This window comes from Limulus polyphemus, unplaced genomic scaffold (genome assembly GCF_000517525.1).
Source record: "Limulus polyphemus unplaced genomic scaffold, Limulus_polyphemus-2.1.2 Scaffold2944, whole genome shotgun sequence".
NCBI classification, from domain to species: domain Eukaryota; kingdom Metazoa; phylum Arthropoda; class Merostomata; order Xiphosura; family Limulidae; genus Limulus; species Limulus polyphemus.
Window position 1 is genome coordinate 58,930 of NW_013668554.1, and position 14,901 is coordinate 73,830.

Consider the following 14,901-nt stretch of genomic DNA (forward strand, 5'->3'; position numbering starts at 1 on the left):
ACTACTACACTAGCACACACACACACACACACACACACACACACACACACACACACACACTGTTGTCTTGCCCACTTTCATTCTGCCTTATGGTCTGAACAAATGTGGCCAGTCTCATTATTTCACACCTATTAGGGAGACTCAGTCTAATTATCAAACACAAATTACTCTCCTTATTTTTTGAGTGAATGTGCTGTTATTAGTAAGTTTAACTATCTAATATTTGTCAGGAAATTAGTTTCTACCTGAAAATACCACAGCTTTGTATGACTGTTTATTACTACCATTTGGATATTGGAAAATACTCTTCCCTCCCCCATCTGTGTCTGTAGTATTAAAGATCAAATAAAATTACAAAAGTAATCATTTGTTGAAGAGTATGTAACTAGCATTTTATGTTACTTTGAAGACAAGAACAAAAATTATTTAAATAAATTTACAGGAATATGGGACATTTTTGTGTTTGTCTGGCAGAATTGTAATATGTTAGAGTTTAGGAAAATTCTCTGCCAATTCATTTGTACTATAACATTTTTGTAGTTAATGAGCAAAACTGTTCTTGTCAAAGTACTTTTTCACATTATGCAAATGAAATGAGTTATTCATGAGGATTAATGTGATAATCATTCAATGTATTTTAACCCTTAGGTTAGTACTAGAATTACTACACTTGTCAATGAGTAAGCTTCTGGTTTAATTTGAAGTACATTAAGTCATATTAAGTATTTTGGACATCAAAGGAATCTCACATTCTGTGGGTTATATACGTATGGGTTAATGTGATTGTTTTTTTTATTATATTACTGAAAATGTCCAATCTTTTATTACAGAGTATTTGGAAGTGCCTGTCTTGTATAGTTTCTTTGTGGATGGGTTGAATTTAGGTAGATTAAGCCACATGTAAGCATTTTAGACTATTCAACTAGCAGTTGAAGTTTGAGGTTAATTATGTTAGTTGTCTAATCTTATTATGGTTCTTAGTTGCATTGTCATGCATAAAAAATTTTGAAATTGTTACTTAGGTTATGGTCTAATTTTTCAAGTGTTATTGCTTAAAGTTAAAATGTGCTATTTTGAATTTCTGGGTTAGCACAATGTCATCAGAGCTTCCATTGGATGCACCAGCACCAAGATTATGTCATATTATAAAGTGGCCAGATTTTGAAGGTTATGGTTTTAACTTGCATGCAGAAAAATCCAAACCCGGTCAATACATTGGAAAAATTGATGAAGATAGCCCTGCTGAATTGGCTGGTTTAAGAGAGGGAGATAGAATAATAGAGGTGAATGGAGTAAATATAGCAAATGAAAATCACAAACAAGTTGTTGAACGAATAAAATGTGTGCCAAATGAAACCAAATTACTGGTTGTAGATCTAGAAGCTGACAAATGGTACAAAGAGAAGAAAATAGTGATCAAAAGCACTCTGGATAACGTTGTTTTTGGAAAGACACCAATGAAAAGGCCCTTCAAAAGAACAACTGTTGATGAAAATGTGGATGACACTGTAACAGAAGAGAAAATACCAGATGTGAAAACAAATGATCAATCAAAAAGTCAATTAACATCACCAGTAAGTGTATCTGTGTATATGTATTCTTTTTTATTTATTAAATACAGCATATAAAGGGCATTTTATGATTTAGATTAGTAATATTTATCTTAAACATTTTTATTTATGAAAGTTTTACACTTTTGAAAATTGATTTTATCAAAATTTAAAAAAATTAATTTCAGAAAGATCAATTTAGTTTTCAAAATCATCTTTCTTTAGGTTTCACAAGTATATATTTAATTATAATTTGGGGAGTATCTATGAATAACAATTTGTCAAGTGAACACATATTTAATTCACTGTAGTCTAACAATTAAACTAACTCTTGAACAAATACTTACTCTAATTGTTGTATTTATAAATTGCCTGTTGTATATTTCCCTGACTGACTGTAAATATGCTCCTTCACAGTGTCCGCAAATTAAACACACAATAAATATAATGCAATTCTTGATTAGAAAATGTTTATTTTACAACTGGCTATCACACTGAAAATCACACAAGCTATTTTTGCTCATCCAGTTATTAAAAGTTTCACTCTTTGATAGATATATTTTTGATGTTATTATAATGCACAAAATTATGCTAATAATTGTACCTACATAATATATATATGTTTCAAATAAAAACAGTATATCAGTTTCCATTGCAACTAGTACATTTAATTTCATTCTTTTTTTATTATTATTACATTTTCACTTGCGCTGTAAATATCCAACATTTTTTCTGAGTGACTTTAGTTAATAATCCTGTACTTGTCAAATTCATCTAACTTTATTTTACTTGGCTATTGAGCAAGAGTGATTTGTATTAAAATAACTATTAGACTGGGATATTAATAACATTGTCATTACTTTTTCATCTAGTCTAAAACTCAGCAAACTAATAGTTTTCTTTCAAATTTGCATAAATTAGAAGAAATTTATGCAAAACACATGAACTACACCATTTTGTTTTTTTTTTCAATGAGATAGTGTATGTATACAGTGGTCATAAACATACATTTATGATCCAGAAACCAAAGTAGACTAGATTTATTCTGTGTAATACAATTCACATTTAGAAAAATGGGTGACAAAGTTTTTGGAACCAGCAAGATCACTTTAAAACCACCTGGATAACTTAACATTTTTGAAAGAGCTCAATGTTATTATTCATACCCATAAACATGTCGAGAAAAACAGTTATGTATTTTTCCCTTTAACTTTTGTGTGTGTACATTAAATGTATAAAGTAACATTACATATCTGCATTTGAATTTTCAATGAAATAATTTAAGTAGTTATGAAAACTGGAACAGCATATGTAATGTACAGGTACGACTTTACTGTTTTCCCTGTTTACATTCTAAGCTACAAGTGGCTTTGAACTTTGCTCTTGTTACAAAGAGATTGCAATGAAAGACCAATACAATGAGTATGTTTATCTACATCATAAGTCACATAAATGTAGGATGAAGTTCATAGATACATATATCTAATAATATAATCACAATTTCCTCCAGAATCAAGAATTTTGGTATTTGATAATATTGTATTTTTATTCAATGACCTCGAGTAGCTAATAAATTACTTGCTGTATATTGTATATCTGGAAATAATTCCTCATGATAGTTAAAATTCACCCCAGTAAATACAACAAAAAGTAAGGGAGGAACTTTATTTTCCTTGACCTAAAATAGTCTTTTTTTTTTTCTTTTATACCTCCTAAAGCTTTCTAGGCCGTAAAGTGGGACTGAAATAATATGCATTTTTTTCTCACTATTTCAGATAGATTCCTTAATATAGGATATTTCATTTTGTACATTATATTTAAAAATATCAAAATAAGATAGTTTTTATTTGTACCTAATATGAACAGTAAGTAATACTGGTTAAAAATAATTTTGGCTTAGTCTGTTCCAAGTGTTTACACATGACCTCCATTGAGAGTTTACTAGCACAACTGGCCCCATTTTCTTGTTTTTTGTTTAAATCATTATTCTTATGTTTGCCAAATTTCCACTTCATTTAATGATTTAAGGATTGTTGCTGTTGGAGCAGTTGCCTGATTTGAGATTCCCATACCTGTGAATTCATACTATTAACCCTTAGCTGAGTTACATATGTTACATGTAAATCCTTTATCCACTGAATGTTTAATAGCTACAAAATGCCCTGTCCTAACTATTATAATTTCCTTGGCTTGTTAGAATGTATAATAATAAGAGCCTCTGTGTGTGGGTGACCACCATAGCTTCAAGAGGAAGGAACCTAGGGACCTGAAACTTTGCACACATACTGAGGGGACTCTGAGGGTGTGCACATGGGTGTTATTTTTTAGATTTTTTTTACTCTAGAATTTTTTTGTTTTGTTTTTTGTGCCCTATAGATCTTAAGCACCATAATTCTTCTTCCTGTAGGTCTATAGAAAAGTATCATTATTTTTTTCTTAATTCTCACTTACTCCATGAACAATATATGGTAGGTTTCTGTCAAATACTCTTTTTCAACACAAACATGGGAAGAAAAATACAAATCTACAAATTAAAAAAAAAAAAGTTGAACTTGAACTAAGTTTGGGAAATGGCAACAAACAACAGGAAGAAAAATATGAATTGGAAAATGAAAAGAATTATAATAAAAACACAGGAATAAAAAAAAAACGAATATGAGAAATTAAATTAAAAATTTGCTTTTAAAAAGAGTCGAATTGAATTAAGTTTGGGAAATGGCAATAGATAAATCAATTAAAGAATTGGTGCATTGGGGTAGCAAAAGAAGTAATTAAGGTAATGGAGATGCTTCACTGACACATTGAGGCCTCTGAATCATGAGAGGACCTTAGAATCTTGCAGTGGAGTGTGGATATTTTATGCTAGTATTTAATAAAATATCATAAAATAAAGGTCTATCTTTATTACACAAAAGTGTTGATCTGTGAGGTTAAGAAAATCTTTCTCAATTTTCTATTACTTTTGATTCAACATTCTGTATACCAGGAATAATATAAAATATTGATATTACATAAATCCATACAAATTGCTTTTAAACCTTAGTTTAAATAAGGTTAATATTTGTTGAAATTTGTTCTATCCCTTGTACTATTACTTCATACTCTAAATTGCACTTCAAGTCAGTGTTGGATAATAGTGAATGTTATTTTTAATAATGTGTGCATACATAGTTTTCATTTTAACTGGGCTCTATAGAGGTTGAGAAGGTAAGAGTGATAAAATCATCATTTTAAATAAATAGATCTTTTTGAATCTTATTATTTGAAGGACATTATTTGTTAAGTGTGCTGCAAAGAGCTACTGTGGTTAAACAATTTATGAATAGGATGAAAAAGTTACCAAGACTTGTTCTAGACAATGTAGTAAACAAAGAATTATTTTACTTTCAATATTAATTATTCACAGAAAAAGAATGTTTTATATAAAAATATTTAAAAAAATTGACAATATTATCAATTCCATATTTAACAACTATTAACGTTTGTGGATTTCAACTTTCTTTTCAGTTTTCCCTTACTGCAAGTCACATGTATTGGAAGATTTTAAACCATTCTGGATGAATTCCTGGTTGAACTTGTTTTTCTTGAAACATTGTAAAAATAAATAACAATAAAGCTGATTAGATTTAAATTATCAAAATTTGTAGAAGTTTGAATAGGTTTCCTGTAAAAATTCTGTGCTGATTAATTTAAACATGATGACCTGAAATTATTAAAGGTAATTTGTACAAGTTTTGGAAAATAAGATCTAGGTGCTTCATGAGTTGAGTGTCTTAACTTCAGTCTTCATTGCCAACAAACCTGCTCACCCTGTGTTTATTATGTCAAACCTCCTAATGCTATCTGTCACTAATTTGTAACTGATAACTAGAGGGAAAGCAACTGACTGGAAATATCCACTGCAAACTGGTGGAGTACTTTTTCTTTTTTGCTCATACGCGAGAATGTTCACCATAATTAGAGGAATGATGTACTAATAAATTAATCACTTATCAACTGCCATTAATTGCCTGGCTTTTACTGAAATAACTGTTGTACTGTTTTAATACTTCAGAGCTCCACCTTCTTATTTGCGTGAATGAATACAATTTTAAAATATAAATTAACTAATAAATAGTTTTGTCTAATAATATATGGTATCAGTCATGAGTTTGTGTTGAACAAGAAAAGGCCGATTTTGGTATAAAAGACCTGAAAGAATGAAAACCACTGTTGATAACTTTTGTTGTCTTAATAGAATAAAAACAATTATTCACTAGATAGACATTATCATGACATGATTAAAGAACAATTACTGAGCACTATTATGTGTAAATTGCGTGGGCTTGATTCTTTGTATTTTCATGATGTATTTATTTTTTGGCACTTCTTCAGTTGAGTTGATTATGTTGAGTAACCAGTAAAGAGAACTAATGATATAAGAAAAATGTTTTAGAATGAAGCAATGAACAATTAGCACAAATTATTGCTTTACATAAATGAAAGAAAACTTGGTGGTATGTTGTTCAGCAGCTTGAATTATTTTGAAGGGGCATTTTGACAGTAGATCAGTTTGCTGCAACTGAGAGTTTAAAGTGTAATAAGAGACAAACACCCAGATTGAAGGTCATTGTCTTTTTAAGAACTTCGGATTGATTTAAAACATCCTACAGTAGGAATGAATATATAAATACAAAATGTTCTTGAAGTTAGTAAATATCATAACTATTCAAAGTCTACATGAGAAAGTTGCTGCTAGAAAGCCTAATATTTCACACATGGAGATGACACCAAGTGTTCAAACTTTGTAAAGGCTCTCAAAAAACAAAAACTGGAAGAACAAATAAGGCAAAGTACTGTGGACAGATGAAAGAAAGATTAAGCTTTCTGCAGTTCTAAGATAATTTCTTTATTGAAACATAACCACTAGAAGTCAAGCAAGTGCATGTAAGCAGAACAGTAAAAATGTGGTAGTTGATATATAACAGTATGATGATATTTTCTACTGCTTGTGTAGAGTTATTTTCAAAATTGCCAGTGTTATGAAGGAGCAGTAGTATCACAACATTTTAATTCATCATTTAATGCTTAGTAGATGGCGTTTAATTGGTCATGACTTTGAATTTCAGTGTGACGATGATATAAAACATACTGTCATGCTGAATGATAGCTATTTGGAGAAGAATGTAACAAAATTATGAAATAGCCAGCCCAAAGTTCCACTGATAATCTAGTTGAAAATTTATATGAAAACTAATATTGCAAAAGAAATGTTAACTAATTTAAAAGACATTTGTTTAGCAAATATGGAAAAAAGTATTAACTGACAGTGGTAAAAAAAACTGATAGCATCCATACCTGATCATTGTTATAATGTAGTTAGAGCTAGAAGAGGGCCTGTTAATTATTAGTCAGTTCTATTATAATATGTATAACATGCAAACCAGAATAACAATTTTTTTTTGAAAACTTTTTCTGAAAAAGTGGTTGTACCTTGGACTTGATGTTTTGTTTTATGTTGTAAACATCATAAACAAATAATATTCTTAAGTTTTTATATCTTAATGTTTATATTAAACATAAAGATACAAGTACAAACAGATGACGGACAACCGTTTAGTCTTTTGAGGACTGAAATTCATATAGTGGGGTTTGTGCAATTTGTGCTTCATATTGTTAGGTGCTTACTGCTTGGCAGTGAATTTTTCAATTTTATAGTTAATAATGTATTTTAATTTATGTAACTGATTTTCAAAAAAGTAAAAACTATGAAAATTTTATCAATATAGAGATGTTCCAATTTGTAGTTTGGATGGTTATTGCGTTATCACAAAGGCTACTATGGCTGTTCACCAATTACAAATTAATTTAACGGTGATGGCTTAGGGTAACTTGGTGCTCGATGCAGTTAGAATATTTGCACATACACCTTTCCAAAGAATGTTTTATAATTCTCATTTTGTGCAATTTGTTTTTATACATTCCGGTGTGAACTAGTATTTGTGGCGAGTTGGTTGAGAAAGTATAATTATAAGTTGTGTGATTTTTATGTTCCACTTTTTTATTTATGTATTGCATGATACTTAATACTCAAAAGTAAATAATTAACAAAATCGGAATGCTATTTCAACTGCATCAAGAGTCGGTAGCTAAACTTCCACTCCTACTGATCTGTTTGTTAAGAGAACTGGAGCCAACATGACAGTGAACTTCATTAGGAATAGTACTGTTACATTGTCTGGTTATACCAATGAATATTTTAAAAGCAAAATATATTAATTCTATTCATGTAGTCTGTAATTATTGTGCAGTGTAGTATAAACCTATTATTTGTGCTTAAATTGCACTTTATTTTATTGGTTGATTTCAAAGTTTGACTATTTTTGTCAACCAAAGTTTAAAAAAGTTCATTTTGTTATTTCTGTCCATTTTCATAACAATCATAGTGGATTACCTATTAATCAACACATCTCCAATGAGCACAAACCATTTCATCAAATAACAAAGAAAAATCTAATGCTCTAATGTGTTTTATAGATAAGTAAACCTTTATATATCATTTTGAAAATTTATTTTTAATAACATGTTTGTTTTTAACATTAGAATGGAGCTTTGGCTAAGTCAACACCCCCAAGCCAGCCTAAAAATGGAGAAGTCAACTTGAACCTTGGTAACACTGAGTCAGCCCCTGATTCACCTCACTCAAGCAATCACAGTCAAAATGGTCCTGGAGTTTCACCACCTACAAGTGATCTGAACTTCAATATGAGTGCTTCAGAAATGCGCAAATTATTAATTGCCCGTAAAAAGAAAGATCCAAGAAATGACCAGATGGACATGAAAGAAAAGTACAATAGAATCCAGCAGTTGTGATGACATTTTCAAATCTGAATTTTTAATGTGGATAAGTAAAATCTTAATTGCTTGTAATGATGTTTTAAAAAGAATAATATGCTTGTCAGTTGGTTGAATAAACATAAAGCAGGCTGTTATATGATACTAGAAAGATCTAACATGATTCAGTGTATGGTTGATTTCTTTAATTTTGTTATGGACTCAGATTACCATTATTCTGTACTTAGGAGCTATACATATATAAACAAGACATGTTTTTTTACTTGCTATAGATTAACATTTTATAATAGTTTTTTTTATTTCCATGTTATCTACAATGGTTATCTTCCTTATAATCTGAGCACGAGCCAATAGAGATTACTATACAGTTATATCTTATTGAAGGCTTAGTTATATTGAATTAATGCATAATTTCATACAGAAGCTGATGATAAAGACTGGGTTTTGATACCTGTGGTGGGCAGAGCCACAGATAGCCGATTATGTAGTTTGTGCTTAACAACCAAATAAACAAACAAGCTGTTTCATATACATGAAACATGAAATTTGCACTTGTACTACCCTTCACAGGGTTTTCAGTCTATCAAAAGTCATTGTTCATTACATTCATGCTTTTTCTCTCTCTCTCTCTCTAGCTAAATAGAGAATTTTATTTTTGAAATAACTAAGGTAATACACAACCTTATTGATTCTCTTCAGCTTTTCCTTGAAAAACAACTTATATTAATTATTGTTAGAAAGCTACATGTTTTATAGAACATATATTCTAAGTTGTACTTTGAAAATTTGCAACTTAGATGCTTAAAATTTTTTTACATAATATCTTTGGTGTCTCTAATACTCTAATATTTTACAAATAAACATAACATTTTGAAAAAAAATACTGTTTCCAGTAAATCTGATGATTATGTTGGCTTTGACCTGGTGCACACAACTTGTGTTTTTATGTATCTTAATTGAACAGGAAGTTACTTTAGATTTTTTCTTATAATGAAATTTATGAAAACCACCAGGTGTAAGGTTAAGAATTCATTGGCAGCAATATTGTAAGCAATCTTGTCTTATCAAGCAAGGAAAAGTTACGGTCTTGATGTAGTAAGTAAGCTTTAGTAATATCATTTATTACTAATAAGCACTTTAATGTTAGGAATATTAGTCACCATGTTAAACTGAATGCTGTCCATTATTTTTTTTAATATCCTTGAACATCTGTCATAATAGTCTCAAACTTATCCATAAAAAGTATATTTGATGGTAGGCAATCCTTGGTCTTATTCTTAGTAAGACCAAGGAGTTATTTATATCCGAGTTTCACTAACAAATATCAATTTAATGTGATCTAGGAAAATTAATAACTTTTCACTGTATATGTATAATCTGGTAATCCATCTGTCATTATTCAATTGTACTTTTTTACAGTTCATTTAAAACTTGCTTTAGCTTTTGGAAAGCAACATTAGTTTTTTCATTTGTACATGTAATACTGTGTGACAAGTGGTCTTTTAAAAACTGCTTGAGAACATTTGTTTTAACGAAACTTCTTTATGCATCTGTAATAAAATAGGTTAGCAGTTTTCGTTTCAGCTAATTTGTTCAGTTTGTATTTGTTATAAAAAGACAACTCATTCAGAACTGCTTAGGATCCATTTTTTTAGAACCATTAAAAAAAAAACACAAATGGAAATAAAAATGTGTGCCCAATTACTTTTACTGAATTTGTGTATTTTTGAAAAGTATCTGACTGATTTCATTAAAGCAAGTCAATTACTTTAAGTATTTTGCTTTCATGTAATGTTTCTGGAATTGTAAGGAAACTTAATGTGTGTCAGATACCAGGAGAGGGTTATAATGATGATTAAATAGCAATACTTTGATTGTGAAAATTTAGTGATGCTGAAAATTTTTTTCAATCTGAAAATCTGATGTTAGGAGTTTGTTTAATACCATATTTTTCAAATACAGTATGTTCAAAGTTAATGAATTCTTGTTAGCTGAGGAAGTTTCACACTTAAACATTTTAAAGTCACTTTTATAAACTTTGTTTTAAGATTGTTAAAGTTATGTTAGTTATTTGTACAAATTACACTAAGCTCAAGGGTTAAGAACAGTTGTGTGTGTGTGTGTGTATATATTATTCAATTATATTGTACATGTGCATCTTTCACTTTCACTACAGTCATTAAGTTTATAAATTTACCTGGTAATAATTAAATGATGGACTACATGTATACATGTCTGTGTGGGGTTTTCTATGATTCCATTTTCAATGAATATGATATATATAATTGCATGAAACTAATTTTTGTGTGGTGCAAAACATTTTGAGTGGACATCTGATAGTCCTGTTTAAACTGTACATGTGTTTAAGTGTATCATATTCATGTTATTTTGATCTCTTTTCAATGGAGAGCTGAATACATATCTACATATGGTCAAAATAGTGTTGTCACTTTGAAACCCTTTCAGATATCAGTGAATCTTTTTGTTTGATACGAAGCTCTAGTATTTCAGCATTGAATCTCCTGAATATGTAATTCTCAAAATTCTCTCTTTCTAGTTCAATCCAGAAAATGATGGATTTGAATGTAAAATTTTTTTAAATATTAAAATTATAAATGTTTTATGGGTATTTTATGTTTCAGGTCCTTGTTATAAGTATTAATAATAAAATTAGTACATGTATCCTTATTACTAGAATTAAAAAGGTGCCATTTGTTTTTAAGATACTAATTTTGAAAATGTATTATTTGGTGCAGGGGGCATATTTGTGCCATGCGTTATAACAAGATTTGTAAACGTTTGTTTTATTTGTTATAATTATAATCAAAAGTTATTGTTTTTAAATAGAAGAAGAAAGTACTTAAAGTAACAAGTTGTTCATGGTGCTAAGTCCTGAATAGGTTTGTAAGTAGAAGTTAAAAGTAAAGTTAAACAAAGCAATATAAAATGAACATTACACTAAACATGGAAAATGGAAAGGATTTTTGGCTCTCAACTTTGAAAGAGATGAAATAGATTTTTTGAGCTTATTCAGTGGTTGTTTATGATATATTTGTTAATTATATATATATCTTTTGTATTATGCCTTGTTTCACTGATGAGCCTATTCAATGTTTATCTTTTAGTTTAACTTCTAACTTGGCATTAAAGCATACTTGTTGGTTTCATACAGCTTCTTAAGCATCAAAGTTTATACTAGTAGGTTGATTGTTTTTTTATTATTATTATACAGACTTTCAGAAACTGATAGGGTACTTAGACATTGTCTTGGTTGTGAAATATCAAGAACTAAAGAGAGAGGCATATTTTATTGTTTTAACTATTCTATGAAAACATTTTTTCTATTTTCTACTTTTTTCAAAGTTAAACTTTTAATCATGAGCTGTTTTAGAAATAAATTTTAAAGCAAACTTTGAACGAAATACAAGTACAAAGATAAATAAAAAATGTACTCATTTTGATGAAGTATAGAAAACAAAATGATGTACAAGTGACTAAATTTTGAGAATTATAGGAGTGTGGATCTTGTTACTTAAATGTTAACAAGGAATTTTATAGAAAATACAGTAATTTTTTCAGCTGTCTGATGTTCTATATTCATATAATAAATGCTTTAAACTTTTAGACACATTATACCAGTTTATATTGATAAATATTCAATGCATTCTAATTAGTGGAACTGGAATGACCAGATGGATAAAGAACTAGTTACTGGCTCTTGAAACTTGTGTATTTCTCTTGTTATAAATGTGTGTGTGTTCATAGAAAACAGTGTTGGTATTATATTTTATATACCTATAGATCATGACTGAAAGAAAAGATAAAATTGTATTTTTTATTATTCATAAATATAGCTTAATATCATACATCATTGGGGTTTTGTAGGATTTTTTAAATATGGCCCTCATGCTGTTTTGTATGAAAACATGGTGCTAAATGTAATATATTTGTGCACTTTATGACATTCAGAAATGTCAAAAGATGTTTTTGCAACAAGAAGAAATTGTTCAGTTATCTATAGGACATATTATTAATTTTTAAAGTTCAGAACTGTCATAAATGGACTTAATTCTGTCTAAGTTAGTTCTAAATGAAAACTTAATCAAGCTGATTTATGTTTTAATCTTTAAAAATGGATATAATGTTTAACCATAATTTCCACTTCATCACCAAAATAATAAGTTAATTACCATTTGATGATCTTTTTACATCTGTTTACTCTTATCAATTTGTATGTGGTCATGCATGTTTTTTATATGTCAAAAGATAAGTTACTGATTTTCTTCTCATAGGCAAATAAATATTGTTGTAAATGTTGAAGTTTGTCTTTACTTGGTATCTTAGTTTTATCTCATCAGATAGCCATCTCATAGTTTTCCATTATTAAGTGATTATCCATTAAGCCAAACTTTCATTAACTTGTCAATGCATTTTGTATTTGCCTGTTATTAAGTTTGATCAAGTTATGAACTTGTTTAGTTGAACTCTTGCTTTCCATTATTAAATCATTATCAAGTTAAACTTGTGGACTTCCATTATTAAGTTATGGCTCATCTATTTATGAGCTTTCATGTATATGTTTTGTTTACTAGATAATTTTCACTTTGTTGGATATTTATGTTGAATTTTTGATAAGCTAATCTTAGTAGCACCAGATACAAAAAATATATTGTTTACGTTAAATTCAGTGTTTTTTTTCTAAACTTTCAGAACATAATTCTCAAACATAATCTTTATTATAGTGCTTTGAGAAATATATTTTACCATGTAACTAGAAGTTCATCGTTTCAATGAGAAGTTATTTTACAATCGTAGCTAATGTCATGGTAGTTTCAGAGGGTTACACAATATGCTGTTTTACTCTGTGTTGTGCTATAGTTTTCATAGGAAATATATTTTATTGTATCACTAGGAGTCATGGTTAGGTATAAGAACAATGTATTGTATGAAAGTCTGTAGAAAACAAATAATGCAGTTTAATTGTGTACTATGCAGTCATAGTGGTATTTTCATTCATTTAAGTATGTTAATAATGCAAACTTCTGGGTGCAAGTAATAGTCCAGATACAAAGTTGCTTAATTCAAAGCTGAAAGCTAGAAAGTTTGCTGGCTATACATCCCCAGGGTATGTCAAAAGGACAATTACCAAAGACAAATATGGTGCTTTTTGTATTGTGACAATTTGTTTTTCATGCACCATATTTACTTGCGTCCACTTCAAAAGAACACAACAAAAAAGTTTAAATAACAATGTTGAACCTTATGTCCACTTATGACCATGTTTCTTTGCCTTCTGTAAAAACTATTCACACAACCACACATGTTCCAATCACCAGTGCTTCAGTCTTTTCAAAAATATCTTGCTTCCCTTTTTGGAATAACGGCTTGACTTAAAATTTGTGTTTTCTGACAGAAAATTAGATTAGGACTAGCCCTCTGTCTTTTAGTGGGTAGTGTGAGATTTCTTGCACAAGGTTCCATGCTGCTTTTAGGAGTATTTAGATGGTTAGCAACTCTGAAATACATGTTAGTACCATTATTGGTTATAGTTTAAACTCAGTGAAAAATCTTATCATAACTGTGTATTTCTGTCATGTAGATATATAATAAACATCACAAATAACTATTCTTTCATGTGAAAAAATATACATCATAGTAATTCTACACGAACCAAAAATTGCGTGTCTTAGCACAAATACTGCTACTTGTCACTAGCATGCAAATGTAATATTGATTTGATTAACTTCATATTACTAACCTTTATTAGTCCAGTTTATTTACGTAGTAATGGTTCTATACTTAGATTACATTTTCTTTGGTTACAACTATATAGATGCTTCACAAATGTGGAAATAGTTGGCCATACACAACTTTTATTGGCATAGAGGTGAATTGCAGTTCCTGATGATAATAAAACCTGTGTATCACTGTTGTCTTTTGCTAGTTAATTGGAGAAATAGTGCAAACTGCCCTCACTTAGCTTAAGCTTCAGTGGACAATCGCTTGGTTATAAATCCGAGCAAACCAAGATATTGTGAAACTGACACTGTATCTGCTTTATACTGTATCGATGAAGACTTTTTTTACCCAATACCAACGTTTTTAAATCCGACTCGGATGTGACAGACATAATAGTATTTGACATGTTATTTATATGTAAGTTTAACTATAGAATGGTTGTCAAGTATTTGGTTAAATTACTTTTGTCTTTGTTACTTGCTGTCTTGGGTCATTCGCCTATAGTATCACGTGTATCTTTCCATGGGAAACAAATTCTGTAAAGTTGAACCTTTGATGTGAAAGTATACAGCGATATTTTCTGATGGCAGGTCAGGTGATACCTTGAGGTTAGATCATCCCTCATTTTGTATTGGAATGACTAATAGTGATGTAGGAAGAGCACGTACCTTTAGGGGGACGCGTTATAGAATTTTGCATGTATTACTATGCTCTCTCAAACACAAACCCTCAGTGTGCATTATATCTTGGCTGACTGAATATGATTCTTACTATTCCA

At 29.6% G+C, this 14,901-nt stretch overlaps 1 protein-coding gene across 1 annotated transcript in view; it reads left to right on the forward strand.

Annotated features, from left to right (window-relative positions):
* The window catches only part of LOC106468272 (Na(+)/H(+) exchange regulatory cofactor NHE-RF1-like), a 16,279-nt gene extending 3,578 nt beyond the window's left edge, over nt 1–12,701 (forward strand). Inside the window, exons 2-3 of the mRNA XM_013928691.2 lie at nt 1,091–1,574; nt 8,133–12,701. Of these exons, the coding sequence (XP_013784145.1) occupies nt 1,095–1,574; nt 8,133–8,402 (750 nt within the window). The 5' untranslated portion in view covers nt 1,091–1,094 and the 3' untranslated portion in view covers nt 8,403–12,701. The remainder of the gene's footprint in view (nt 1–1,090; nt 1,575–8,132) is intronic.
* The last annotated feature ends 2,200 nt before the right edge of the window (nt 12,702–14,901 follow it).